The 25620-nt window shown below is 45.5% G+C and overlaps 11 protein-coding genes across 11 annotated transcripts; 4 read left to right on the forward strand and 7 right to left on the reverse strand.

Annotated features, from left to right (window-relative positions):
• Window positions 1–668: 668 nt before the first annotated feature.
• Window positions 669–1916, forward strand: ASPZODRAFT_74549 (hypothetical protein; the record flags this gene model as incomplete). Its single annotated transcript, XM_022729976.1, has 1 exon — window positions 669–1916. The coding sequence occupies one exon, from the start codon at window positions 669–671 to the stop codon at window positions 1914–1916; it is 1248 nt and encodes a 415-aa protein (XP_022577841.1).
• A 347-nt stretch (window positions 1917–2263) lies between these two features.
• Window positions 2264–3663, forward strand: ASPZODRAFT_136175 (hypothetical protein). The gene is made up of 2 exons (XM_022724000.1): window positions 2264–2613; window positions 2697–3663. The coding sequence occupies exons 1-2, from the start codon at window positions 2448–2450 to the stop codon at window positions 3488–3490; spliced, it is 960 nt and encodes a 319-aa protein (XP_022577842.1). The 5' UTR covers window positions 2264–2447; the 3' UTR covers window positions 3491–3663.
• Window positions 3664–3678: 15 nt separating this feature from the next.
• ASPZODRAFT_136177 (hypothetical protein) lies at window positions 3679–6091 on the reverse strand. The gene is made up of 11 exons (XM_022724001.1): window positions 5899–6091; window positions 5728–5789; window positions 5603–5674; window positions 5494–5549; window positions 5081–5419; window positions 4605–4997; window positions 4492–4551; window positions 4384–4438; window positions 4261–4328; window positions 4136–4207; window positions 3679–4082 (listed from the first exon to the last, which is right to left on the reverse strand). Exons 1-11 carry the CDS (start codon window positions 6051–6053, stop codon window positions 4038–4040), a joined length of 1377 nt encoding a protein of 458 aa, XP_022577843.1. The 5' UTR covers window positions 6054–6091; the 3' UTR covers window positions 3679–4037.
• Window positions 6092–6483: 392 nt separating this feature from the next.
• Window positions 6484–7158, forward strand: ASPZODRAFT_136178 (hypothetical protein). Its single transcript, XM_022724002.1, has 5 exons — window positions 6484–6576; window positions 6640–6772; window positions 6833–6911; window positions 6974–7015; window positions 7073–7158. Exons 1-5 carry the CDS (start codon window positions 6557–6559, stop codon window positions 7090–7092), a joined length of 294 nt encoding a protein of 97 aa, XP_022577844.1. The 5' UTR covers window positions 6484–6556; the 3' UTR covers window positions 7093–7158.
• Window positions 7159–7526: 368 nt separating this feature from the next.
• ASPZODRAFT_123469 (hypothetical protein) lies at window positions 7527–9580 on the reverse strand. Its single transcript, XM_022721361.1, has 2 exons — window positions 8442–9580; window positions 7527–8381 (listed from the first exon to the last, which is right to left on the reverse strand). Exons 1-2 carry the CDS (start codon window positions 9417–9419, stop codon window positions 7785–7787), a joined length of 1575 nt encoding a protein of 524 aa, XP_022577845.1. The 5' UTR covers window positions 9420–9580; the 3' UTR covers window positions 7527–7784.
• A 730-nt stretch (window positions 9581–10310) lies between these two features.
• Window positions 10311–11741, forward strand: ASPZODRAFT_103180 (hypothetical protein; the record flags this gene model as incomplete). The annotated part of the gene is made up of 3 exons (XM_022720827.1): window positions 10311–10401; window positions 10457–10629; window positions 10710–11741. 3 exons carry the CDS (start codon window positions 10311–10313, stop codon window positions 11739–11741), a joined length of 1296 nt encoding a protein of 431 aa, XP_022577846.1.
• Window positions 11742–11856: 115 nt separating this feature from the next.
• On the reverse strand, window positions 11857–13247 carry ASPZODRAFT_19424 (hypothetical protein; the record flags this gene model as incomplete). The annotated part of the gene is made up of 9 exons (XM_022727401.1): window positions 11857–11914; window positions 11975–12124; window positions 12185–12220; window positions 12279–12536; window positions 12603–12750; window positions 12836–12967; window positions 13020–13040; window positions 13109–13163; window positions 13215–13247. The coding sequence occupies 9 exons, from the start codon at window positions 13245–13247 to the stop codon at window positions 11857–11859; spliced, it is 891 nt and encodes a 296-aa protein (XP_022577847.1).
• A 1547-nt stretch (window positions 13248–14794) lies between these two features.
• Window positions 14795–16427, reverse strand: ASPZODRAFT_146053 (hypothetical protein; the record flags this gene model as incomplete). Its single annotated transcript, XM_022725136.1, has 3 exons — window positions 14795–15628; window positions 15691–16287; window positions 16347–16427. 3 exons carry the CDS (start codon window positions 16425–16427, stop codon window positions 14795–14797), a joined length of 1512 nt encoding a protein of 503 aa, XP_022577848.1.
• A 945-nt stretch (window positions 16428–17372) lies between these two features.
• On the reverse strand, window positions 17373–21662 carry ASPZODRAFT_136183 (hypothetical protein). The gene is made up of 9 exons (XM_022724003.1): window positions 21489–21662; window positions 21025–21419; window positions 18642–20966; window positions 18493–18595; window positions 18282–18440; window positions 18026–18168; window positions 17925–17973; window positions 17772–17869; window positions 17373–17705 (listed from the first exon to the last, which is right to left on the reverse strand). Exons 1-9 carry the CDS (start codon window positions 21579–21581, stop codon window positions 17657–17659), a joined length of 3414 nt encoding a protein of 1137 aa, XP_022577849.1. The 5' UTR covers window positions 21582–21662; the 3' UTR covers window positions 17373–17656.
• A 340-nt stretch (window positions 21663–22002) lies between these two features.
• Window positions 22003–23984, reverse strand: ASPZODRAFT_136184 (hypothetical protein). Its single transcript, XM_022724004.1, has 5 exons — window positions 23815–23984; window positions 23725–23756; window positions 23585–23652; window positions 22411–23528; window positions 22003–22353 (listed from the first exon to the last, which is right to left on the reverse strand). Exons 1-5 carry the CDS (start codon window positions 23973–23975, stop codon window positions 22170–22172), a joined length of 1563 nt encoding a protein of 520 aa, XP_022577850.1. The 5' UTR covers window positions 23976–23984; the 3' UTR covers window positions 22003–22169.
• A 229-nt stretch (window positions 23985–24213) lies between these two features.
• On the reverse strand, window positions 24214–25282 carry ASPZODRAFT_169366 (hypothetical protein). Its single transcript, XM_022726891.1, has 2 exons — window positions 25252–25282; window positions 24214–25154 (listed from the first exon to the last, which is right to left on the reverse strand). The coding sequence occupies exon 2, from the start codon at window positions 25060–25062 to the stop codon at window positions 24466–24468; it is 597 nt and encodes a 198-aa protein (XP_022577851.1). The 5' UTR covers window positions 25063–25154; window positions 25252–25282; the 3' UTR covers window positions 24214–24465.
• Between the last annotated feature and the right edge of the window lie 338 nt (window positions 25283–25620).

The raw sequence follows: 25620 nt of genomic DNA on the forward strand, positions 1-25620 counted from the left end.
GCAATCTCTCCATACTTGAAGCAGCACTCCGGAGTGCTGCGGCATCACTAAACCTTACTATTCCATATCACTTTAGCATCATCATTTCCCTATTTATTCTGATTATTTCATATTGATGCCTTAATTACTAAGGAATATGTTTTGAAAGCGCCTCTACCTTCGCATATCTGATCAGTGAAGTTCAGCGCTCTATGCCCCCATATCTCTATGATCCTGCAGAGCTGTGATTTCGAAACCTCCAGCTGTTACTGTCTACCAATATCATAACCACTTTTCTGCGTGTTGTATAATTCGTCTTCCCTTTGATGTGCTCTCAAACCGCATAGATCCCCAGCCTTGTCGACCATTCAGCCAGCCTTGGAGGGGTTGGAATCTACATCCCAGCGAGCAGCTTAATCTCGGTGGCTGATCATGCATCTCGTGGGATATTAGCGGAGGCATATACATACCTGGTTTGCTCCAACAGGGAGAGATATCGGATTACTCTTATTCCTGTTCCTATGGCAAAGCAAAGCATTCGATCGAGCCAAGATTCCATGTTCAAGGTCACAGGTCACAAGAATCCTGGAGAGATCCATGACTCGGAGAAGAATTACTACACGATCGCCTCTCGCGAATATGGAATCGGTCCGCGCTCCGAAGCGGTTCCGATCCCCTCTCAAACACTGATGCGCTCAGACTTGAACTTGGTCAACTCGAAGGACACACTGTACTCGGTCTCGAGCTCTAGGACCCCACCATCTCAAAGTAGCCACCAGCTCTCCAGCTCCCTTTCAAAGAATCCCCAGCCTCAGGTGCTACACGAACAGTCTTGGGTCAGTGATCCCGATCAGCTGACGAAACCCCCTTCTCAGGACACAATCTCCGACAGCCTGGATACTTTCCCGAATAAAGTAAAGGGCCACAAAAGTAAGAAGCACATCAATCCTCTTCTCAGACAGGTTTCTGGGGATGAGTCACGCTCAACTTCAATCGATCTTTCACGGTCGTCTTTTGAACAAGAAGGGCTGGGGATCTTCATGAACACCGCGAAGGACGGGTGGCAGACCGATTCATATTCGAGTTTAACTGCCAGAAGGACTGTCTCGGGTTTTCACAATCGCTCTACAAGTGCAACCTCACAATTTTCGGGTACAAGTTCCTCGAGTGTTGGAAAACCTGGATCTCAGTATGTTCACCCAATGCGCCAGACGCCTCGGTCGTATACGCCACCACTCAATCAATCCTGCCAAACATCAATCACTGAAACCAATAACCCTGAGCTTGAAAACCCGTCGTCACATTGCGAGCAGGCTCCAGACAACACAGACTTGAAACGCCCTCCACCTTTTGCCCGTACACCGTCTGGGCAGGCTCCTCGGCTATCTCTCCAACTCAATGATGGTTCATACTCGAGACTCCCTGGAATAGGAATATCTCAGCCTAGTATCACTGGGCGTACTTCTTTTGGCTACTCTAGAGACAACTCGAGCGTCCTGGATACGACGTCTCCAACATCCAGGTCATCTCTAGACTTTATCTTCCGATCGAAAACACGAACAAATACGGATACTTTATCCCGCGCCGCCACTGTGCAGGCAGCACGCCAGGCGTTTGAGGAGAAAGAGGCAGCAAAGACCCGTAAATTCGAAGAGCAGCAGATTAAGGCGGAGGAAAAGGAAAATCGCCGCAAGAAGAAGCAGAGCTTACGAAACTCCACAAACTCTGATCAGTACCAGAGCACATTCGCTGCAGAAAAGGTATCGCAAGAGAGCACCGGCCTTCCCGAGCCAACTCGCCCTAGTTCCTCTCCTCAACACCAACGACACAGGTCAGGATCCTGGAAATCTCAGTCCAAGAGCACCTGGATGCTTTTCATGACATGGCTGAGAACAAGAGTGTTTAAACTCAGACGAAACGCATTGAAGCGTCGCTGAACCTTCCTGTATTATTTCTTTTCTCTTAAGACTATGAGAGCATGTAACTTGATTCCTCACGATCACACTGATTTGAATTTACAGTAAATGAAATATATCACATATTATGAGAAAGTATACAATCTACCCAATTGCCACTAATAGTGGGAATTTAAGGACTCGTTCAGTATTTACTTGTAGTTAACTCAGTAGCTTAGTTATTGATTTCTAATGCATCTCGTGGAACAATACTCAATATATTCCTATAATTCCTATTTGAGCCTAGCTGCCTAGATTAAAGTTATTTTACCTTATAAATTAGCTGTGTATGCTTCAGTGCTGCCTAAGTAGTTTCTAAGAGAATAGAGAAGATATGCTATAACTAATTAGTTGATTTCTCATAAAATATTCAGCACTTTGATATATCATAAAACCACGCAAAGAAGCACATGGGCAAACATCTACCAAATTTTGCAGACTTCAACTTGACATGGAGCATTATAGCATATTATCTCAATTCTATAGGAAGGTACTGAGATAATCCTCTCTGATATGGATTTCCAACAGGCACAGAACGATACTCAAGAGGCGGTCGATGTCATGATACTCGATTATTTGCTATGCCTTGCACTGAATGCCCTTTTGAGGGCTCGTATAGCAGATAGGCTAGAGAGGCCTCATTCCTTGGATGCAGCGGGAGCTATTAGTTTGGCATACTGTAAGTATCGTCGTGACAAAGGGTTTGAACTCTCAATAATGGAATACGCTCCTGAACCATATCTCTGATCTTGTGTACCACAGCATTCGAGAGGATAATATCTACCAGAATCGCCGATGCACGTCTTCCTAGTGACCTGGAGTTGAAACGCTATATCCTTGGTTTCGCAGACAAGCTTCTTTGTCGTTATACGCATCCAGAACTACGTCAACAGCAGGCAAATCTATACCCCAGTCATGATCCGCACGACGAGCTCTCAAGTACACACGTACCAGAAGAGACAACAGCGGAAGAAATGTCTTCGCAGAACCGTGATGAACCCATGACTAATTCCGAAGCACTGGACGCGAACTACAAGCAGATGCTACTTCAAATGAAGATACCTTCATCAAACAATAAGGCCTGTCCTCGCCGCTTGATCAGACCACTTTCGGACATGGTGCCAGATATCTTGAAGCTCTGTGAGCTTGCCAGCCCTTGGCTGTCCATAACACAACGATTAGAAGTCACCACTGGTTTCATGAAGCAAGCATCACTAGAGAGATGCAGGATATTCGGAGACACGCCGATGGAAGCCAAGAATAAATGCTCTACAAGGACATTCGGAGAACACAAGCCAGATTCAACAACAGGCACTCCCGAGCTGGCGACGCGTTCTCACGACTTGGTGTATACAACGGAGTTCCTGAACCTTTTACAGTTAGGAGAAATCCCCGAAAATCCTTCTTTATTCCAGTTTGAAGGCCTGTTGATCAATGTTTTGCTGGAGATCATTGAAGCCCTAGATGCCCCTGTGCTTCTGCAGCTTGAGATGGGGTCTTTAGACGGACTTAGCCATACTGAGACAGCGGAGCTCAAAGCCCAGTCTGGACTCTAATTGATTTCCAACCCTATTACATTAATAATATGCACGGGGATTGTCACCAAAGCCTAAATATTTTTATAATTGATGGGAGGACTTCTCTCAAGGGTTGCATGATAGCAAAAGGTCATAATAATGCCCATAATTCAGATCATAAGATTGCACAGGCGCTTATATCTGACGCGCCCGCACTCTCTACAAAGTAGTTCTAAATTACTAGAATAGGAGAAAAGGGCCTTGACATGTGTTATATTGATTGGGCTCCCGGTCAATTCGCCATAATTAACCACAAACAACTGGTCAGAACTTATACAGTAACAGTTTCGGGGACAATCATATAACAAGTCTATATGAATATATACTTTCGCGGATTGTCTGCACGTCCATGACGTAAAACATGTTAGGATATTGTTCAAGCCTATAAAAGAAACCAAAAAGCTGGTTCGAACCAAGGCTTTCTATGAGAACCCTTTTTGGTGTCCTAAACTGAGATAAAATTCCTTAATCTACAAAATCACGTCCTTACAAGTGAGCGGTAAGCTCAGAAAATTAGGGTGTCGATTTAGCCCAAGAGCATACGACGAGGGTCTTCAATGTACTCCTTGATCTAACGAATGGGTCAGCAGTATATCTTAGGTATCTTATGGGGTTATATCGAACCTTAACCAAGAAAGTAACAGCCTCACGGCCATCCAAAAGTCGGTGGTCATAGGTCAGGGCAAGATACATCATCTAGTCACATATTAGAACACAGTTTTAACAGGACAAGAGCCAGGATGACATACCGGTCTGATCTCAACCTTTCCGTTAACAGCCACGGGTTTATCTTTGATGGCATGCAGTCCAAGGACAGCTGGAACATGTCAGTTTTAAGTCAAGCGGCTGTATGTAAGCCGAGAGCCACTTACCGGTCTGAGGAAGGTTGATGATGGGCGTGCCCATAAGGGATCCGAAAACACCACCCTGTGACCAGTGTTAGAATGATTAATATAGAAGAAATCCTTCAACGAGCTCACATTGCTGATAGTGAAGGTTCCTCCAGCCATGTCCTCAATTGTCAGTTTGTTGTCTCTCGCCTGGCCGAGTGTCAGTAGATGCCTGTAGATAACGCGCATTTCAGTTGGTTTACCTTCTTTCCAAGGTCTGCGATCGACTTTTCGATTCCAACAAGATCCATAGTTTCGGCGTTGCGTACAACAGGGGTGACTAGGCCCTTCTCGGTAGCAACGGCCACACTGATGTCTACGTAGTCCCGGTAAACGATAGTATCGCCGCCATTAGGCCCCTCAATTGAGGCATTGACGGCTGGCACATCCTTCATAGCCAGAACACAAGCGCGAGAAAAGGCACTCATGAAGCCAAGCTTAACGCCGGTCTTCTTCAGAACATCGTCTTTGTAAAGCTTTCTGAACTCCATAAGAGAGGACATATCAACCTCGTTAAAAGTCGTCAGGGAAGCAGCTGTGTTCTGAGACTGCTTTAAGCGTTCTGCGATACGGAGTCTCATGCGGTTCATCTTAACCTGGATGACCAAAAGACAAGGGAGTCAGTGTTTATTGTAATCAATGCAAAGGAAAATAAGGCCAGAGGAAGGACTGCTCATACCCTTCTTTCTTCACGGTTTCCCAGAGTAGGTTTTGACTCAGAGGCAGGTGCTGCCTTGGGCGGCTCTGGCTGAGACTTCTGGGGAGCCGGGGCCTTGGAGGGTTCAGGTGCAGGGGAAGGTTTCGAGGGTGCCGAAGTCTCCGATTCCTTCGAGGGTTGCGTCTCCTTGGTAGCAGCAGGCTCTTTGGGCTGTTCGGTTGCTTCTTCCTTCTTCGATTCAGAAGGCGCACCGCCGGCCTCAATCCTGACAAGATCTTGTCCAACAGTAACAGTATCTTCCTCGTTCACAAGAAATTCCTTGATGGTGCCAGATTCAGGCGCATTGACCGAGACATCAATCTAAGCAGAATATCAATATCCTAATTTGCGGCTGATATCCTCACCCCTTGTCAAAGAGCTGGCCCATATCTTACCTTGTCGGTTTCAATCGTAGCAATCTCTTCATCACGCTCGACAAAATCGCCAACCTCTATACCTCAATCAGAATTATTCACCAAGAGACGTTCCCTAGGTATAACATACGCTTCGAGAACTGCTTCAATGTTCCCTCTGTGATCGATTCCGCCATCTGGGGAACCTTGATAATAGTGTCCGCTAAATGTGGTAAGTTTTCCATCAAACATTGAATCTTGAATAGCTCAGCGTACCATAGCCTCGAACCTGGCGCCCCGCGTACAACGTCACATTCGTTTGCAGTTTTATAGCAGAGCTAGAATGAGCTATATCAGCCGTATATTCAATTGTACCAACCAGGTCATTATCAGAGAAAATGGCAATAAAAGCTGCCCATAGATATTCAAACAGCTAGCGACTCTTACCCAGAAACCAAAGAAGACTGGCCCACGACGGCCAAGCGCTTTGGAACCGCAATTGAGTGAATATTCCTTTGAGAAGAAGGGCACCTGCGAGTAGTTCGTGAAAGGGCCAGAAGTTGCTGCTTGGGCAAGCGATGGAAAGGTAATCTAGAAGCCATATTGCTTAGGCTTCAATGGTAGACAGGCGCAATGCAAACTGTGGTTGAATAAGAGGTTATTAAAGAAGCTAGTTGTTAAGTTCAATGTCAACTTACTAGATAGTTGCAAGAATAGTTTGCTGCGGTGCTAGTCATGGAATATGACAATGCTAGAAAGTACCTAACCTAACATGCGTGGAAAATAACGGGCCGAAACAGCCGGAAATACCCATAACACCTCCTTAATTCCTTGCGCCCGATAGGGCCAGCAGTGGTAGACGGAGTATTGTTATTACGCTACTGCAGTAGTCGAGATGGTCCAGTTAGGCAGTTTTGTCCTGAGGCATCAATACCGCTCGTAGTTAGTATACGTTACTGCTCATTGGCCCGTTCGCTCTTGCGGATAGGGTGTTGAATGTTCGACTCCGACGTTATCGCAAACGCCAATTTCGGGTCCGACTACGCGACTACCAGATATTGTTGCTTGAAACAACCCTACAAAAGGCAATCATATATCAGTGATTATGTCTGCCAACGCTGCGCTGTACGTATTTGATGACCCTGGAAGTCAATCGCAGCTAGCCACGTCTAATATAGCTCATCACAGGTCGTTATATCGACGATCACTGAAGCTGGCCCTCGACTGGGCAGTTCACAGGCACACCTGGCGTGGACAAGCTGTGTACATTAGATCACTTTTCGAGGCTAACCGAGACGTCCGGGACCCCCGTCAACAGAAGGTGATTTTCCCTGATTCCTGATCTTTCCGCGGTGTGAGAGCGCTGAACATGTGCTGGCAGGTATTATTTCGGGAAACGGAGAAGTTGCTGGAGGCCTGGAAACACCCTGATCCTTATAGGGCCCCAACTGCCCCGGGTGGTATGTCTCATCTCTAATCAGCGATTTTTCATGGTTGAACTACTTTCTAATAAATGCCAAAGGTTCGAAATGGGAGAGAAACCTTCCCGCCCGAAAACTACCTCGTACGTCTACCAAGAAATCGGTCCTTAGATTTCATCTCTTGCTAATTCGAAGTACAGTTGCTGCTGGAGGGCATTAATTGATTACGGACGATAACCGGGATACATGAAGGGACATTTTGAACATGAGAATAACATGAGAATCCTGCTACGGTAATTCGTTACACGAAAGGTGATTAGGCAGACTCAATTCCTACCCGTATCCTTTTTAGGGTAGACCTCTGTATATTACGGAAGGGATGTGGCTAGGTATAGCATCGATAAATTTACTGAAATAAGCATTTCCGCCTGCTCAATCAGTCTGAATACTAGCATTGCTCATTAGTCGAGCCATATGACCGTGTAGTCACTAGTGGAAAGGATAACCAGGTATGGTAAGCTGCTAGGATGGACTCTTTCCATAGGTATGCTCTTGTGACTTTGCTAGTTTACTTCATACCTCTAGATAAAAAGTGAAGTAGATGACTTTTTATTATATTCATAGAGTAAATATGGAAGCTGTTCCGAATCAATTGCCCTTCTAATCCCCATAAAAAGGATGGTACTATCTATAAAGAAAGCTTTAGCTGGCAAAAGGAAAATACAATTCTCTTTTTTTGTGAGGCAAACAATATCACAATTAAGGTAAAACATATATCTCTGATTTGGAAGATGCTTCATCAATAACTCCTTAGAATTCTTAAGAATAGTAATGTGGTTGCAGCGAATGCCAATACCAAGCCGGATTAAATGTACAGAAAACTCTTATTGACGCATTTCAAAATTCGCAAAATCAACGGAAAGGAAATCCACCAGGGAAATTGAAACCATTGCTCGAAAATTTGAACTGCTGGCCCCCTCCACCCTGCTGGAAGAAGAATTGCTGCCCGCCCCCGTGACCAAATGGACTTCCCTGGAAGGGATTCGCTCTTTGTGAGCTCGAATCATTTGGATCATCACCATTGTCATAGCGCTGTTTTAACTCTGGATCCGAAAGAACCTCATAGGCCTCATTAATTGCAGCCATCTTCTTTTCTGCCTCCTCTTTGGTGACCCCTTGAGAAATCGCTTTGTCTGGGTGATGGATTTTTGTGAGTTGGCGGTAGGCACGTTTGATTGTCCGCTCATCAGCATCACGACTGACACCTAGGACCTTATAATAGTCCTTTTGCTGAGAGCGTTTCAACAAGGTATGGGCTTTTTGTAGAAGGGTTTGGACCTTTGCTGAACCAGGATGGTGTTCCTTGGCGTCATTAAGTGTTCTAATAGCATCTTCAAATCTATCTTCATCAACCGCAACTTGAGCCTGGAATAGAAGACCATGAAGAGAGTGAGGTTTGAGTTCGATGGATTCGAGGCAGTACGGCCGTCCTTTCTTTAGCATACCACTCTATACTCACTTGTTAGTTGATCCTAATCAGGTGATATCAGCAAAAAAGGGATTTCAAACCTCATGATATGCCTCACAAGCCATTTCAATTATAGAAACATAAAGATTATTAGGTGCTGCGGGGTGAATATAACTAGATGCTCTAGCCTGCTGAATATCCTCCTTTATATTATCTATCAGACCGGTTTCTTCAGCAGATCCAACCAAGAGACCCTGGGCATTAGTAAACTTCTTTTCAAGTAAGAATGCCTGCACTTTCTCCAGCTGTTTAGAAACTTGTCTCTCCCTCTTATAGAGACTGTTGCAGGATTTGGAATCGGGATCCGAGTGCAAACACTTCCGTATCTGAGCCAGGCCACGCTCACTGTCACCCAATGAGTAGAACAACATCGAGGAAATTTGCAGGTGGGGTTCAATCGAGCCAGGAGAAAGCTGTAGGACGTGGACTAAGTCGCTGATACCTTCCTCAATCTCCCCCCGCTCGAGCCTGCAATGTGCCCGAGTTTGTCGCAAGGGAAATGACGAACTCGCTTTCATGATCGCCTGACCTGCTTGCGACACACAAGTCTCCCAATCGTTGCGCGCTTCGGCTGTTTGAGCCTGTGAAGCGGCATTTCGCGCTTCTTCAAGTTCTTGGTACTCTGGAGACGAGCGTTTACCCATCTTTTCCAAGTCGCTCATTGCTCCATCCCAATCAGCAGATCTAGCCCTCAAACGGGATCGTTGGAGCAGTGCATTTTCAAAGTCGGGCTTAAGTTTCAGGACCCGATCAAAGTCTTCGGTAGCCTGGGAATTCTTTCCGAGAGATAGATACGCTGCGCCTCGTTGAAAGAGAGTAATATAGTTTGTGGGGTCTCGGTCAACAGCAGCATTGAAGAACAATAGAGCTTCACGAGGCGAGCCGTTTGCGAGGTGGCTTTTTGCAGAAGTGATCAAAGAGGAAAGTGGCGTATCTGGAGGTATCTGTGAGGATGATAATCCATAGCTACCTCCAAAACAAGCAAGTAGAACAGTAAAAGACCCCAATGGGATATACATCGTCAAGACTGATGGCCTTCAAGGCACTATCTGGGAGGAGCACTCTAAAAAACCATAAGGGAGTGTTGTGTTAATATGACAGGTAGATTTTGAAATCAAGTCCGGGAGAATACTCAGGTAAGCCTGCAAGTGATGATACAGATTTCGTAGGTAAAGTCACTTGGCCTCGAAACGGCAATAGTAATTTGCCAGATTGGCCTTTACTTGATATCTCTTATCGTCATACTGATAAATACCGCGGTCCGTACGAATGTTAGTTAGGTACCTTAGTAACCTCCAGGAAATCTCAATGTAATTTAAAATACTCATTGCAATTAACATTGAGTAGAGTCAACTACAAATCTTACTAGTACTTTATATCAAGGTATACCTACCTTAGGTACCTATAACTATATCTTAATAAACATTTAAGTAGTGGTTATGACCGAAGGAGCTATCTATAGGTATCTAGTAATCTCTGAGATACCTTGTACTTAGTTATTTTGTTTTATATCACTCAGATGCCAGGTAGAGGTAGTATTAACACTTTAGAGGTTTATAAATATCTTAGGTAGTACAACAAGTTTATATCTATCTAGAAAAGCATTAATTAGTGCTATAATTCTGGTACTTAGGCGGATGGTAACTACCTGAGACCATTTACTAGTACTAACTACCTACGGTACCTGGTAAAGGATCCTATCTAATCTAATTGGTTAACTATTTACCATACCGTACATGCTCTGCCATTTTCACTTATCTAGTCGGAGCTAAAAATACGTGGGCAGAGCGATATGAAATTAAATACTGGATATCTGAGGCATTAGGTAGGCGTTTACATAAATTTTGAACCAATGTTTTAACCCATTGGCATTACATGACACCATCAATAATTTGTCCATATATCTAAACATGACACTATGGGTCTGCTTTCGTTGTATACGGTCTGGTCGGCATTTTCGAGGCTTGCCCATTCTCATTCAAAGACGGGCTCAGTCAACAAGTATGATGAACCTAGTTCCACCTGCCAAAGATCGCGATAACTGATTTCGACCAAGCTACAAATAACGGCATCTCCTCAGCATTACTTACTCGAGCTCAGGCCTTGACTGCTGAGCATTCCAGCCTGTCACATCATCTAACAGAATCATTCGACGCGAAGATTGCCAAACGAGTCGGGGACTTAGCGCCTGTGGTACAGGCTTGGACTGAATGGGAGAAGGCAAAGGAGGTTGGTATAAGTGCATGGCATAATTATATCTGCATAGGCTTATGCTGATAGCTTTGGTTACTCAAACCTTCTCGCTTTAGTCGATCTCGGAACTCAATGTCTTACTTGATGACCCAGATACCGATGCGGAACTACGGTCACTTGCTATTGAAGATCTTGAAAGCAGTAACGCGCAGCTGCAGGTGGTCTCCGACAAACTAAAGCAGGCTCTTATACCGCGTCACCCATTCGCCGAATTACCATGCCTACTTGAAATAAGACCCGGAGCTGGTGGTGAGGAGGCAGGGCTCTTTGCCTCCGAGCTTTTGAAGATGTATACTGCGCTGTCATCCCGGCTTGGGTTTCGCTCCACATTGCTAAAGCTGGACACGGAGGAAGGACAAACTGAGGATCGCCTAACCGAAGCAGTCCTAGAAATAGAGACAGACGGAGCATACGATATTCTAAGAACAGAATCTGGCGTGCACAGGGTACAAAGAGTGCCAGCGACTGAGACAAAAGGCCGCACACATACCAGCGCAGTGAGCGTAATGATTCTCCCGAGTTTTCCAGAGTCAGGAAGCGACATGGACAGCGCGCTCAATTTTGAAGATCCCAACAGTGATTACTATGTGAACCCCCAGGATGTTCGCACAGAGAAGATGCGAGCGAGTGGTGCTGGTGGCCAGCATGTCAACAAAACGGAGTCAGCTATTAGACTGACCCATATACCCACTGGCCTCGTTGTATCCATGCAGGATTCCCGATCCCAACACTCGAATCGTAAGAAAGCGTGGCAGATCTTGCGAGCAAAAGTAGCCAGTATGAGGCGAGAAGCCCGAGAGCAGGAACTAGTGAATCTTCGGAGAGGAGCCATGGGAGGAGTTGCGAGGATGGGTCGTGGTGACAAGGTCCGTACTTATAACTTTGGCCAGAATCGCTGTACAGACCATCGCAGTGGCATCACAGTGCATAACCTAGGGAGTGTCCTTGATGGAGGCACAGGGCTGGAGGCAATCATGGATAGTGTTCGGAGCTGGCTTACAGACCGCGAGATCGAGGACATGATTGCTGAAGAATCAGCTAAAGAGTTATTGAAGAGCCAGACAAATGTGGACAAGAAGAACTCTTGACTCGCCACAACCATTTCTTTCTGGAGTATACATGTACAATAACAAACCAAGATTTATTCTAACTTAGACATATTCTCTGTAGGGTTATCTGTAATGATCTTTGAAATCACGCATTTCAGATGTACACCCTCTGTGGATCAATAGCGTCGAGTGCATCCATTGTCTTCTCATACCTATAGATGGAGGTTAGCTCACTGTCTCATAAGCAACCACAGTTAGCGACGCAAGCTTACATTGTAAACACAATCCCTCCGCTCATGATCAGTCGGGCTAAGCGTGGGACAGCCCCAGACCAGAATGTGAAGATACCCTCATCCTTGAAGATTCTTGCTGCACAAACCAAGCTGTTCTTATAGTTCTTGCTGGCCTCGAGCGATTGCATTCTATTTCGCAGCGGTAATTAGCCGAGATCGTTAGCTGCTCCGAGATAACTGAAAGCCTACCTTGTCTTTACAGTATCGATAGGCTGGGTAACGTAGCTATGAATCTTATTAGATTGGGTTTAGGGAGTATATCAACCGTATTGAATCAACTTACACCGTGATGAGCCCCGCTAAACCACCAATGGCAAATGTGCTCACTGTTCCTAGTTTTTCTCCGGGAGCGACATATCCCTCAGCAAACTGCTTCAGCGTCGTGTAACTCGAAAATCTGACAGCAGAATTGGCAGCCTGCCTTGCTGTCGTAGGCACAAAGCCTTGGAAGAAGCCACGAACACCCCGCTCCTGGAAAATAATCTTGCTGCCGTGCAAAAAGCCACGCATTCGAGGGTTCGGGGATTTTCGATCATCGATCCTTTGAGCCGAGTTATTACCACAGGTCGATTATTGGCTAAATCAAGGAAGGAAACGGGGAACTTACAGCTGCGTTTTGATGCTCTCGAAGGGGGTGACAGCCAGCAAGGACTCGGTGAAGCCAGCACCAAACCCAGCAATGACTGTTCGCGGACCTGATATCTTGCCATTCTCGTCCTGGAGGAGTGACTTGAAGCTGTCAAACGCAACGAAGCCTATCCAAAGTGGTCAATATGGACGCAAAGGCTTGGATGTCCCACGAGGTACATCGTTGCACACGTGGAGAGGGTTTCAGCGTACGAATTCCAGCCTTCAAAGAGTTTCCAATGATCAATGTTGTACATCCGGCATACCATTGTTTTCCAAAGGGCGGCCAAGGGAGCTTCTCCGAGCTCGCTAGTTGACGGTTGAGCTGTGTCCGCGTCTTCGCGACTAGTAATCCGTTTTAGTCTTTCGAGACGTAAAATATGATGAGCATTCTTACACTCAGCGGGATATGTAATTGCTGTTGGGCGAATTGTCAGATATCTATTTCTGAATCTCCTTGCTCGAGTCTGTAGGAATAATAATTACCGATCTCAACCGCGCCCGCCGAAGAGCCCGCAATAATAGAGCGCAGGCTGCTGGGCTATATGTAATATGTTAGATTTGTTCTATCATGCCAACGCTTTCTACTGACCTTGGACTTCTTTTCTTGGTTTTCTGAGGCCATTGAGCTGGTGATTGTGGGAAAATGTTCAAAGCCCCTGTTCAAAACGCGGAGCATTTAACCTTATGTCTGATGCGGAGTCACTAATTCCTGGACATCGCCGCCATATTATTAAGATTCTAGTGCATTGGAATATACCTACCTAGCTTACCCTATAGAGCAAAACTACTAGAATCATTTTTTGAAAAAATATCTTTACAATATGGCAAATGAGATCTCTAAAACAATAGTGATACTCATATAGGCTTCTAAAGAACTTGGTCATTTCCCCCAAGAATTATGGGCAGGCTTTAAACCTAGATATGTCCATCCCCACGACTGCTCCTCATAAACCTTATGGAGATCTCGCGCACTATTATATATAGTATCCCAGCCAGATAGGGCGGGCTACTTATTGTTTACTGATGGCAAGGTTTGGAGGGACTAATTTAATTCCACTAGATGTCCTGTGTATATAGTTACATCACATTCAAGAACCATGTGTGTCACAATAACACCTAGTGCTCCTCACTTTTTTTTTTTTGTCTTGTTTTTTTCGAGTTTTGTCACGCCGGGTTTCTTTTTGATGTCGTCCATGTTTCCCAAGCATTTCTTGTGATGAATCAATACTCCACGAAACTGACCATTATCCATGACGTTTAGAAATGATCCGTAGGCTTAATCTCCGAAGCGGCCATCGATACCGAGGAAGCGTGTCAGTATTGTGAAAAGAGAAAACCGAAAGGAAAATAGAAGGATAGCTCCTGCTGGCAAGCAGCATTCGCCATAACTGATGACGGAGAATCTGCTGCAACACGAAAGAAGACAGAATGGGAATCACTGACGAAGAGGATAAGAGGCAAAATAATTGGTTTTTTCCGAGGGAAAGCAAACAGGGGCCGAAAAGCGATGGATCTGAGCAGACTTCGAAGCAATGATCATCCAGGTATCTGAAAACACACGCTTAAAAGGTACATCAAATCTTATGTGCATGTAGCTCCATATCTGCATGAAGTAACAAAGCTACTCAAAATGAGCAGATCAGATGAACAAACGGCCAATGATAGAGGGATTGAGAGCGAGAGCGTGTGTGTGAATTAAGAGGTGAAGTAAGAGGGAGACACAAAACTGCTACATGATAATATCATTCCTCAAAAAGTAAGGAAGGAATCATAACATGTCATTGTATGTGCAAGCTTTGTCAAGGGGAAAACATGGATGTAAGTCCAGTCATAAACGTAGATTAAGCACAAAAAGAACCTGGGAGAGGAAGATTGATAAGGCCCAAATATGTTCTGATAGTCTCTAGAACCCAGACTGGCGATGAAAAGTTAATAGGACTATTGTACATCTGCTGCAGTACCATCAAGCTGCCGTTAGCGAAGGGTTCAAATGCTGTCCTTGCAGGAATTTGTCGAACAGGCGATGCTTACTGCAACTGCTGGAGACAGCTCTGCTGCGTCAAGTAAATGTAAAACATAATAAGGGCATTAAGGCAGAGAGGGTTGAAGTATGCGGGAAGTTGTTGACAGTATTCGGCAGCTGAATCAAAGACGGCATTCATCCTTCACTTAGGACGCCGGGGCCGCTGGCGAATTGGCATTTCCTTGAGCTGTCGATGGGGCGAATCTCTTATAATCATTTTGCCCACCACCACGACGTTGTCCTTGACCTCGACCTCCACGGTATGAGTTGCGTCCACGGCTATATTGATAGTTTCCATGTCCGTTATTCGTTTGATGGCTCTGGTGACGTGGCTGATGATAATCCAAATTGCCAGCAGTTGAGGGCACGTCGGTTAATTCACGTTGGTTCGGAGTACTGGAGATGGGTCGAGGAATAGTCTCTGGGGAATCATACACATAGAGCTTCTTATCGATATGCTGGGGAATCGGCTGGATTTCAGTGCCAAGCTCTTGTTCGATCTTATAAAGGTTAAATCGGTCGTCCCAGTTGATCAAATTGATTGCGAGACCCAGATGGCCGAAACGACCAGAGCGGCCAATTCGATGGAGGTAGGTCTCGGCATTTTTCGGGAAATCGAAATTGATGACAACGTTTACGGCTTGGATATCAATTCCTCGGGTGAGGAGATCTGAACAGACAAGGTTCCGGCATACGCCATTTCGGAAATCGTGGAAGACTCGGTTTCGATGTTGTTGAAGCATCCGGGCATGCGAGTAAAAGCACGAATAGCCCAATTCCGTGATCTTTTTGGCAAGAAGCTCGACTCTGTTTGTGGAATTGCAGAAGATGATGGACTGGTTGATTTGAAGTTTGGAGAAGAGAGTATTGAGGCAATGGACCTTTTGTTTCTCCTCAACGAAAGCGTAGTACTGGGTGATTCCTCTCAGAGTAAGTTCATCCATAAGATTGATCTCGTAAGGGTTGCGCATGTGCTTATCCTACGCAAACAGTCAGTCCGGATCATGTTCCTCAAACCAGTGATTACATAGCCCAAACGAACCTTGAAAGACTTGACGATCATTGGAAATGTCGCGCTAAAGAGCATGACCTGGCGATCCTTGGGGTGAAATGACAGCAACTGTTCTATGACGGGAGTGAATTCTGGCGACAAAAGCTTGTCGGCTTCGTCCATAATGAAAGTGGGACATTCGGAAAGGTCAGCAACGCCTTTACTAGCTAGATCGAGAACTCTTCCCGGTGTTCCAACGAGAATATGAACAGCGTCGTTCAATCGAATGATGTCATCCATCAAACCAGTACCTCCAGTGGTGACCATGACATTGATGCCCAGATGCTTCCCAAGAGTCTTGCAGACCTGTGATGTCTGGAGCGCTAGTTCTCTCGTGGGAACCAGGATTAAAGCTTGAGTCTTTGTGCTTTTTGGATTGATGCGCTCGAGCGTGGGGATGATAAAGGCAGCTGTTTTCCCGGTACCGTTCTTCGCTCGGGCCAGGATATCTCTTCCCGTAAGGGCCACTGGGATGGTCTCTTCTTGGATAGGTGATGGCTTCTCGAACCCAGCCTCGAATATACCCATCATCAACTCACGTTTGATATAGAAGTCTTCGAACTCGAGACCTTTAGTCGCCGTCACATCCTGTGATGACCCGAGTCAGGCTGTAAATAGGAGGAAATTTTGTTCAATATTAGACAAACCTCTGTTTGCGGTCTAGAATCTTTGGCAGGGGTGTTAAGTTGTTCCTTCCACTTTGAATCTGTGTTTGCATCCCTATACATATTGATGAATGTCAATTTGCCAGTTTCAAAGCGACTGCATTGTGTGAGGCCACCAACCCGAGTTTTGTATTAGCTAATTGCGCGGCAAGAGGGTCGGCCATTGTGGGAGTATGGGAAGAATCAAGAGGAAATAGAAAGAGGACAGTGGTTTAGGTGAATCTTTGTGTCCAGAATATGCTTATTTCTAATGCGACAGGAAGGTGGAATCGCAAAGAGAAATGGCAAACAGGCTTCGATGGCAAGGCGTTATTTCAGAAAGAGGAGAGTTGGGAATTTCTCAGGATAGCTAGGGCTACTATGTGTGAGTGTAATGGATGGTTCGGGAGCCTGAAGAAAACTGAAAACTGTGATAGGTGTTTTGATGAACGTTCCAGTCAGGAAGGAGGGGTCGTAGATATCTCTCAAAGTAGTCGCAAGTGTTCTGAGCCAGTGATAGTGAAACAGATAGTTTATCACTGAGGCTACAAGCTGGAGCTGAGTGAGGTGTTCAAGATCCAGCAATGGGCACAATGGTGGGAAGCGTTGGAAAAGGATGTCGTCGATGATGAAGATCCCGGCTGGTATCGAAAAATAGGGTGATCTCTGTTCAAGAGTCCAGGGGTTTGCTCGTGCAGGGGAATTTCACTGGAAGAAAGAAAATTTGAGGGTAGTGTAGGTGCAAAGGTAATCCAAGAGAAGGTTGGATAAGGTAGGTGTGATCGAGCATTGATATGCGGCAGTGGGAGTGAGAGAAGAGCCCTGGCCACTTTGGATTTGCTGCCATCGCCTAGATAGGACCCACCCGAGCCCGAGCCCGCGCTACTACCTGCTCTCTGAGGTACGGAGTACCTAGTATGATACAAGTGAGTGAAAGCTACCCATAACTACTGCACAGAGCGATAAGAAATAGTATTACTGAGTAAGGATCTAAAGAAAATAATCAGAAACAAGTGTGCTAGTTATTTTAAGCACTAAAGGCCAGACTTCCATAGTCTTGAATATCTTCAACCAAGTAAGTCATTTAATATTGTAGATATTCGTGCTGGTATCTGCTATGCAAATTTGAGAAGAATGAGAAGTGGCTAGAATCTATCATCTATACATGGTGCTCGACAGCTTCTCCCTCGTTGATTTAAGCCCTCAATATACGGGTAATGACTCTTCTATGGTCATCACTTCGTGTCAGACAGATCGAATTTTGAGAGACATAATAGGATTATGGGATGAAATATGCAGTAAATTGATGATATTTAATTTCGAAACGATAATGTTGTTTGACCACGTTCAGGCTCGGCTAGTCTGGAAGAGAAAGAAGAATGTCAATATCCAGGCTCCATGACGACTGGGGGAATTTAGAAAGCATACTCTTTGACCCGGACATCAGGGGCCATTTTGATTTCAGTCCTTGACCCAGGTGTGATCAGAATGAATTGTCGCCCAATTGATCGTCTTGCGGCGAGCATCTAATAATCAGGTGGTCAGCCAATGCATTCCATAATTTAAGGGTATGAGACATACAAGCATATCAATAGCCATCTGTCTGTTTATAGAGTCCATATACACATCGCTGTCGAAACATATTAGTCAAAGTAGACCATAATTGCTCAGCAGAGACATACAATTCATCCAAGCAGCGAATCGGTGACCCCATGGCTTCCCACAGGGCCAATAACAGACAGACCTGTGAGAACGATTTCTCGCCTCCTGAAAGAGTTCTCGCACCACGGCCAGCACTACTATCTTTTGTAATATCAGGCTCGACCTATACTTGTCATTAGAACAATCGATCACTCCGAGTTGTCCATGTTCCTAGCCAGCATGCAAAGCACATGGGACCAAATTAGAGTGAGCAGGGTATGAGGGTATGGATTATACCTGTAGATCGAGAAGCTTGCCCTTATGATCAGTTAGAAGTCGACCACGAAAGCTTCTTTCGCTCAGGAGATAAGTAAACTGCGCCTTGGCACGTGAGGATATATGCGATCTGAACAACTTCCAGCGGCCTTTTCGATGGCTTAAAGTAGCTGCCAGGACCTTAATCTCCTATTAGCGAAGAAAATTTTCTCACATCCTATCAAACACATACTTCAGATAATGATTTAAGTTCTTTGACCTGTTTTTGTGCTTGTTTGAAATCTGCGTTGGCTTTCATCGCTTCTGCCGCAATTTCCTCTCGAGATGCTCCAATTCTGACACTTGTTAGTTGAATCTTGAAAAGGCCAGGTTGATGCTTACTCTTCATCAAGATGCTGCAGGTCTTTATGGAGTTTGTCTAGCTTTTTGTCTAAGCTAGCAGGAGTTTCCCCTTCATCAACAACCACGCGGGCTGACACCATTCCGGCTTTCTCGCAATAATCCTCGATTCGAGCCGCGAGTCGTTCTTTTTTCTGACCTAACTTTTCTCTGGCCTGCTTTTGGATATCAACATTCTCTATGGCGGAGTTTTTATCACTCAGAATTTTTGCACGCTTTCTAGAGACCCCGTGCTCTTCGCTTTGCGCAACCCTGTGTTGCTCTTCTAGAGTCTGGACCTCAGCATCCCTCCTTCGCATTTCACGGTTCGATTCTTTCAATTTGACCATCATAGCATTCATCGCATTGAGGCAGTCATCAAGGGACCCTTGATTCAGACTTCTCTCTTCTTCGGCTTCTCGTAGAGTTGCTTGCAGAACATCAATATGTCCGTCTTGTATTGATTCTCTGTCAATAATATCCCTGAGCTCTTCCACTTGATCTTCTAATCTCTGGAGAGAGATTTGCAGGTCTCTGGCTTTCCTTTCGTGTCTTACTAGTGCTTGTTTGCAGCTTTCAAGACGGGAACGACAAGAGTGAACTTCGCGTTCGGCATCACCTAATTCACGCTTCAGATCGGCTACAACTTCGCGTTGAATGGTTATCCTCGAGGCTAAGTCGGACTTGATCCGTGTGTTTCCACTGTAGACTGGAACAGGTGCTTGGCTTGGCTCCCCTGTGCGACTAAATGAGAGGTGAACACCACGTCTCCTGTCGTTCGGGTCAATACAATAACACCGTTTCACATTCTGCGGACGCGGTCCATCAAATAGAAACGAAGAAGCTTCCGATACATTCTCGATCAATAGTACTTGCTCGATCCCGTGGTTGATAATCAACTGGCGCCGGACTAGATCGTTATCAATGTCGAGAACTTTCAAAGCAGTGTCATATCTGTCATCAGGCTCGTGACCAGACGTGTCAATGTGCCCACCACTACCAATAAAGATAGGACATACACAGTCGACCCTCTGCATGATATTCGAAAGAATGTTCATATCTCGCTTTGTAGTGACAATGAAGCTGCTGAGTGAAGTTCCAAAGGAGCTCTCGAGAACCGATGACCACTTCGGCTTAAGCAAAGTAATGTGGTTGCCAACGGGACCAACAGGGCGATTGCTGAAGGACGATTCTTGTTGAATTGCTCTCAGAAGGTCGGATATACGGTCCGGAAATCCCGACCTTTGGGATCCGCCGTCTTTGACTAGATTTCGCAGGTGAGCCTCTGCCTGTTCAATATCAGACTTCTTATTCGAGACGGGCGTTAGGGCTTCTTTGAGGGCGGCCTCGGCTTCTCGACGGTGATTCTCAAGGAGTTGCCTTTCTCCTTGATGTCCTTCGATTTGTCTTTTGGCTTCCTCAACTTCGAGTTCCTTTTGGCGGAATTCTTCTTGTTTCCGGGCAAAGCCGCCGCCATCGGCATCAGCCATTCGCTGAACTTCTTCATTAATCTTCGCTTTAGTCTCTTCAACCCTCGATTTGGCCGCTTTCAGCAATTCGTTTATTTGACGTTGTTCGGCTTGCAAGTCGTGCCTTTGTCTCATCTCCTCGTCAAGTCTACCCTTGAATTCATCCCTGTCGTTTTTGGCTTGTTCTAGGTTTGAGTGGGTTTCTTGAACAATCCTCTTAGCACTTTCAAGCTCAGCTTCAGCCTCCTGGAATGCCACATCAAATTCACCCGTTGCCGCCTCTGCTGCGTTTATGTCTGTATCTGCTTGAGCAATTTCATGATCTAGCTCTTCCATCGACCGCTCTTGCTCCTCAACCTGGGCCCAGGCCATTTGACTTCGAAGATTTCTTATGCGCTCTCTGAGGGATTCATGCTGGTCGGACATTTGAAGCTTTTCTTTTGCCGCATCCTTGCAACTTTTTAGATACTGAATATCTTCGTCCCTGCCCGCAAGTTTGTGCAAAATTTGATCTATGAAATCTTCGATCAATCGATAGTCTTGATCCAGCTGCTCTAGTTGGACGCCTTTCACGAAGAATTTGTACTTTTCAGCGGGGCTCGAAGTGCTGAGGAATTGACGTGCCATATCTTGGGAAAGGACATTCATTGGGTTATCGATCTGGAGAGAAAAATAATCTGTAATCGCGTCGAGTTCGGCCTTCTTGGTTGATATGATACGTCCATTCTCGCCCTTGATCTTGAAACCACTGGTACCATTTCTTGCAAAGTGACGCTCAACAATAATTGAGTTCCCATAATCATCAGGCATATATGCACCATCTCCTTGGTTTTTAATGCGCACGATGATGGTGGCATTCCTGTCATGAGCGGTCAGTCCTAGCATAAATCATAGTGAGAGCATGTTGGGCAGCTTACTCCTTTCCTTCCTTGATGAAGCTTTTGAGACTCTGTCCACGATTTGTGGAGGACGCTTTCCCTCCTAAGCAGAGGGTGATTCCAGTGAGGATTGCACTCTTCCCGCTGCCGTTCTTTCCAACAATGAAATTGATCAGTGGGCCTAGCTCGACATAGAAATGATCATGGCACATGAAATTATAACATTCCACGCGCTCAAGTATTCCATGCTCAGCAGGCAAATTCGGCTCGTCGCTTCTGAAGGAGTATTTCTCTTGTATCAATTGCGTCGCAAGCATATCCAGTTCAGTATCATCATCATCATCATCAGCATCGGTGATCGACAGGTCGTCTTCTTCGCCTATATCATCTTCGCTAGGCTCTGAACTCCCTTCGGAACTGCGTATTCTTTTATTCTACTCGGGGTGGTTAGTCTGAGTATGAAGTTGGGTTCTGGATTTAAAGCTCTTGAAAGAGGGCCATACAGGATGGAGGGCTTCGTTATTTGGCAAAGAATCATCTTCCGATTCTGATCCACTCGGCTCCAAGAGCTCTTGCGGGCGTTTAGAAGGACTCATTTCTCGGCCTTTGCGTAAAGACCGAAGTCTTTACTCTGGAAGAGAAACCAGCGCTGTTTTAAGAGTAGGGCTGTCCTCAGGTCCATCGTCCACACGTGAAAGCGCGACGCGTCTAAGCGGAGGCTTAGGATGCTTAATCTAAATTAGGAAAAGCCCCACTTAATCCATAATAAGTAACAATCATGAATAGGAATACTTCTACATAAAGCACCTGGAAATTTCATGATATTTCTGTCAACTCAACTTATAGGCTAATTTTAAGCACTGAATAATATTAAAATAGTCTGATTTATAACATACACATATATATTATTATCTGATCAGGAAGATTTTAATTTGAGAGTATAAGGTAGACTTGTTTTTCATTAGCCTTAGTGTAAGGATAGTTCTGTTTAATACATATAGATAATCATGGCAAAGGTTCAGGAATACGTTTATTTTCTTTAATGTGCATAATCAATCCTATCCTTGTCAGTTTAAATACTGAAAACTGAGACCTAGTTCCAAAGAAAAAGCAACAGATATTGACCTCCACACATCAAGATAAACAAAGAGTCTTTCAGAGTGAGTCAAAAGCCTTAGGGTAGTCTAAGCGTTCATAGGCTCCTCCGCAACATAGTGGAGATAAGCGCCAAGAAGCTTGGTTCCTTCGATATAGTTTCTCTTGTCAAGTTTCTCATTGATAGAATGAGCCGCATCAGTCGAACTGCCCATGGGTAACAGCAAAACATTCTTTCCAGTGGCTTGCTCGAAGGTCAAGGTGACAGGGATACTGGCCTCAAGTTAGCCACTAGAGAAATTCAAAGGGAAAACCAAATTGACGGCATACCTTCCACCTTCACGAGTCATATCGGGCTCAACGCCGAAAACCTGCGTAACGGCTTTGCTCGCCGCACTAAAGTTCCAGTGTTTCGGGCTGGCAACCCACCATTTGCCGTCATGCTGGAGCCAAACATCCAGAGTGTTCTTGCTGTTTAGCTTGGCGAACTCAGCCTTTATATAGTCGAAGACAAGCTTGTTAACGTCGGGGCTCTCCATATTCGGAACTGTCCGAATAGAAAACTTGCCAATAACCTTGGCAGGGATGACAGTTTTGGCACCTGGTGCAGAAAAAGCACCCTCAATACCATGAATCGAGAGAGAGGGGTACCTCCACCGGGCCATCAGAGTTCTCTCTTTCGTAGCATGAATACCTGTTTCACTTCCCAGTGACTCGTGAAGGTTGTCCATGGAATAACTGATTCCAGGGTACAGTGATTTCTCCTCCTCGGTCAATGGTTCGACGAGATCCATGATTCCAGGAATGAGAATATTGCCTTGGGAATCAACCAGCTTCGACAGGACAGTGACTAGGTCTGTCATGGGCTCATGGGCTGATCCGCCGAAGACACCGCTGTGAAGATCTTGGGCAGGCCCAGAGACGCTGATAGAGTAGTAGTTGCAGCCGCGTAGGCCATAGGTCAAGCACGGCTTCTCGGTGCCAAGCCAATAGTTGTCTGAGATGCAGACAGCATCCGCGTCCTTGAAGAACTTCTGGGCCTCAGCCTGGATGAAGTCATCCAGCCCTTCAGAGCCATACTCCTCCATACCTTCGAAGCAGCAAAGAAGGTTGACCGGCAGCTCAAGACCAGCCTTCTTGTGGGCCTCGATGACATTCAGCCAGCCTAGGACAGGGCCCTTGTCATCAGTACTACCACGGCCATACATCCTGCCCTTGTCGTCGATGGTCAGTTCAAAAGGCTCAGTAGCCCACCCATCCTCTTTCAAAGCTGGCTGTACATCGTAGTGCCCGTAGACGAGAATGGTTCGCTTGGCAGGGTCATTGCCGTAACGTGCAACAATGACAGGGGGCAATTCAAGGTGTTCCTTTCCCGGTTGCTTGCCCAAGGGTCGCTGTTCAACGTGGGCACCTAGCGCTTCAAGCTCGGATGCCAGAAACTGGCCCATCTATGAACAGTTAAACCCCAAATTACTCATAAAAACAGGGTCTTTCAGGAACATACCCGAAAAACATCGGGTCTGCTCTCATCTTGTGCGGAAACGGAGGGGATTGCGACAGCTTTTCTCAACCCTACATCGTGTCAGCTCATCTCTGCAGCTTGCAAAACCCGGAAAAGCTATATTCTAGTTTCTTGAAACGTACGGTCAATGAACGAATCAGACAACTGATCCACCCTAGATTAAAATGATGAGCTTCATGAATTATCGGCTGAGCAACATTGATCGAGCTCACTGTTTGAAGAACGGCTCCAGCTGTGGTGCCATTTTGGAATCGTTGATGTATCCGTAAAAACTGCGACGAGACTGCTGGAAAAGAGAAACAGGATGGGGACGGGGTAGAGACACTGGACGCGAGATGAGGAGTCGCCCAATTTGCAACCGATGGAGGGGCATTTGGATAAGTCGGTTAGTTGCGGGAAAAGATCAAATGGGGTAATTCTGGTTGGCAGGCTGTGTATCTTCCTATCACAGGTCATTATTATGGTATTTTCAGCTAGTTGCACTATCTACCTAGTAGGTACTAGAAATCAGAATATAATCTAAAGATTTAATATATCTACCTAGAAGAGTTAGCATGCAAAAAATTATTGCAATCTCCCTACACTAATAAAGGATAACAATCTTTAAAATAGGTGAATAGAAAAATACTTTACATTGCTGATAAGGCTCTCCCTAGGTAGCTAGTTGCTATATAACTAGACATGATTCTGATATGCACCAATTACTATGAACAGCAACCCTCATTGCAGCTAGAGGGTAGACTTCGGAAAGACACTGCGACCACCTAAGAATCACAGACACGCGGTTGAGGAGCCAAGCGTTTTCAAAGACACAATTAACCAGGGTGGGTTTGTGGCTTTGCAGTTGTCTCACTGCGGAAAAATTATTCTCTTCCCCATGTTTCCTTCCGTAACTGCCTGTCTTCCCTAGCGATCCGTCGCTTAATGCCCCATCTTGACTGCACTGCTTCGAGGACTTTTTTCTGGATCTCCTTCTTCTCCGGACTAGCTTCGCATACCATGGCGATGAAGAGCGGAGAACACTCGAACCGCTTAGCCAGCTTCCATCGGCTCCATGACATCGGGTCACTGAGTCGGAGACGGCGGATCTCCTCAATATCCGATTGTTTCAGATGATACTTTTTGGTAGTGTCCGACTTGAACAACGTAGGTAGCGCTTCGCTATTCGGCACACTCGTTCCAGCGCGTAACGTGCTTCGAACATCTCCAGGGGGAAGGAACTTGGTTGGCGTATGATATACGGAAGGAGCGCTTGACGGCGGATTGTGAATAATATGGTCGTAGATTTGATCCGTGGAAAGCCCAAAAGACGAATCTGGCTTAAGACGCAGCCGCTGCGTGGTTCGCCGATAGGAGGATTGATTGCGTTGCTGTATAGACACTGTTGACTCAGACCAAGACGGTAGAAGGAATGGCAGGATCGAGGAAGGCCTCTTTGAGACGGCGATGAAATGCGCCATATCGAGTTGGTTCAATATAGAGGAGACGCTCTTGGTCGCTGCTGGGTTCAGGATTGCTGGTCACCCCCTTTAATTATACACACCACAGTGAACTAAGAGAGTTAGTGACATGAGTGTGGTTTGTATACAACAAGCGGAAGCAAAAATGGCGCTAGAGACAAGATCCAAGAATGAATTGAGTAGACCTACCTTAGAGGCGCTTTCCAGGTGTTGTTTGTCAAGGTATGGAGTTGGAACCAAAAACTTTTTCCGTAATAGCAGCTCGTACTTGTATTGTAATTTTATTACAACTAAAAATACATAGCCTTAGTTATTACAGATAGTTAAAGCCCGCCTGGATCTAACCTTAATATTATTTTATTTAGGTCTGATTGATATATATCAAGCTTATATATATATTATTGATTAATCTACAAATTAGTTACTAACTTGTAGGTAATGAAGGCATATTAATTGGATTAAGTTTACTCATATGGGACTTTGGTACCTGGTAGGTACTAGGTACCTGACTACCTACTAGGTACCTACCTAGCTAGGGTAGTTAACTACCTATACCTA

The sequence above is a fragment of the Penicilliopsis zonata genome (genome assembly GCF_001890105.1).
Source record: "Penicilliopsis zonata CBS 506.65 unplaced genomic scaffold ASPZOscaffold_19, whole genome shotgun sequence".
Taxonomy (NCBI): Eukaryota; Fungi; Ascomycota; class Eurotiomycetes; order Eurotiales; family Aspergillaceae; genus Penicilliopsis; species Penicilliopsis zonata.

Bases quoted from the DNA above. Each gene is read 5' to 3' on its own strand.
- ASPZODRAFT_123469 (XM_022721361.1), bottom strand. From the start codon at position 9,419: ATGTATATCCCATTGGGGTCTTTTACTGTTCTACTTGCTTGTTTTGGA. The intron at 8,382-8,441 runs GTTTGAAATCCC...AAGTGAGTATAG, and splicing joins CTTGTGAGGCATATCATGAG to AGTGGTATGCTAAAGAAAGG.
- ASPZODRAFT_136183 (XM_022724003.1), bottom strand. From the start codon at position 21,581: ATGAGTCCTTCTAAACGCCCGCAAGAGCTCTTGGAGCCGAGTGGATCA. The intron at 20,967-21,024 runs GTAAGCTGCCCA...CGCTCATGACAG, and splicing joins TTCATCAAGGAAGGAAAGGA to GAATGCCACCATCATCGTGC. The intron at 18,169-18,281 runs GTATAATCCATA...TGACAAGTATAG, and splicing joins GCAAGCTTCTCGATCTACAG to GTCGAGCCTGATATTACAAA.
- ASPZODRAFT_136175 (XM_022724000.1), top strand. From the start codon at position 2,448: ATGGATTTCCAACAGGCACAGAACGATACTCAAGAGGCGGTCGATGTC. The intron at 2,614-2,696 runs GTAAGTATCGTC...TGTGTACCACAG, and splicing joins AGCTATTAGTTTGGCATACT to CATTCGAGAGGATAATATCT.
- ASPZODRAFT_136178 (XM_022724002.1), top strand. From the start codon at position 6,557: ATGTCTGCCAACGCTGCGCT. The intron at 6,912-6,973 runs GTATGTCTCATC...TAAATGCCAAAG, and splicing joins GGCCCCAACTGCCCCGGGTG to GTTCGAAATGGGAGAGAAAC. The intron at 7,016-7,072 runs GTACGTCTACCA...TTCGAAGTACAG, and splicing joins TCCCGCCCGAAAACTACCTC to TTGCTGCTGGAGGGCATTAA.
- ASPZODRAFT_169366 (XM_022726891.1), bottom strand. From the start codon at position 25,062: ATGGCGCATTTCATCGCCGTCTCAAAGAGGCCTTCCTCGATCCTGCCA.
- ASPZODRAFT_136177 (XM_022724001.1), bottom strand. From the start codon at position 6,053: ATGGCTTCTAGATTACCTTTCCATCGCTTGCCCAAGCAGCAACTTCTG. The intron at 5,420-5,493 runs GTAAGATATGGG...TATTCTGCTTAG, and splicing joins CTACGATTGAAACCGACAAG to ATTGATGTCTCGGTCAATGC. The intron at 4,998-5,080 runs GTATGAGCAGTC...TTGGTCATCCAG, and splicing joins GAAACCGTGAAGAAAGAAGG to GTTAAGATGAACCGCATGAG.
- ASPZODRAFT_136184 (XM_022724004.1), bottom strand. From the start codon at position 23,975: ATGCCCCTCCATCGGTTGCAAATTGGGCGACTCCTCATCTCGCGTCCA. The intron at 23,757-23,814 runs GTGAGCTCGATC...ATTTTAATCTAG, and splicing joins CTGGAGCCGTTCTTCAAACA to GGTGGATCAGTTGTCTGATT. The intron at 23,653-23,724 runs GTACGTTTCAAG...GACACGATGTAG, and splicing joins GTCTGATTCGTTCATTGACC to GGTTGAGAAAAGCTGTCGCA.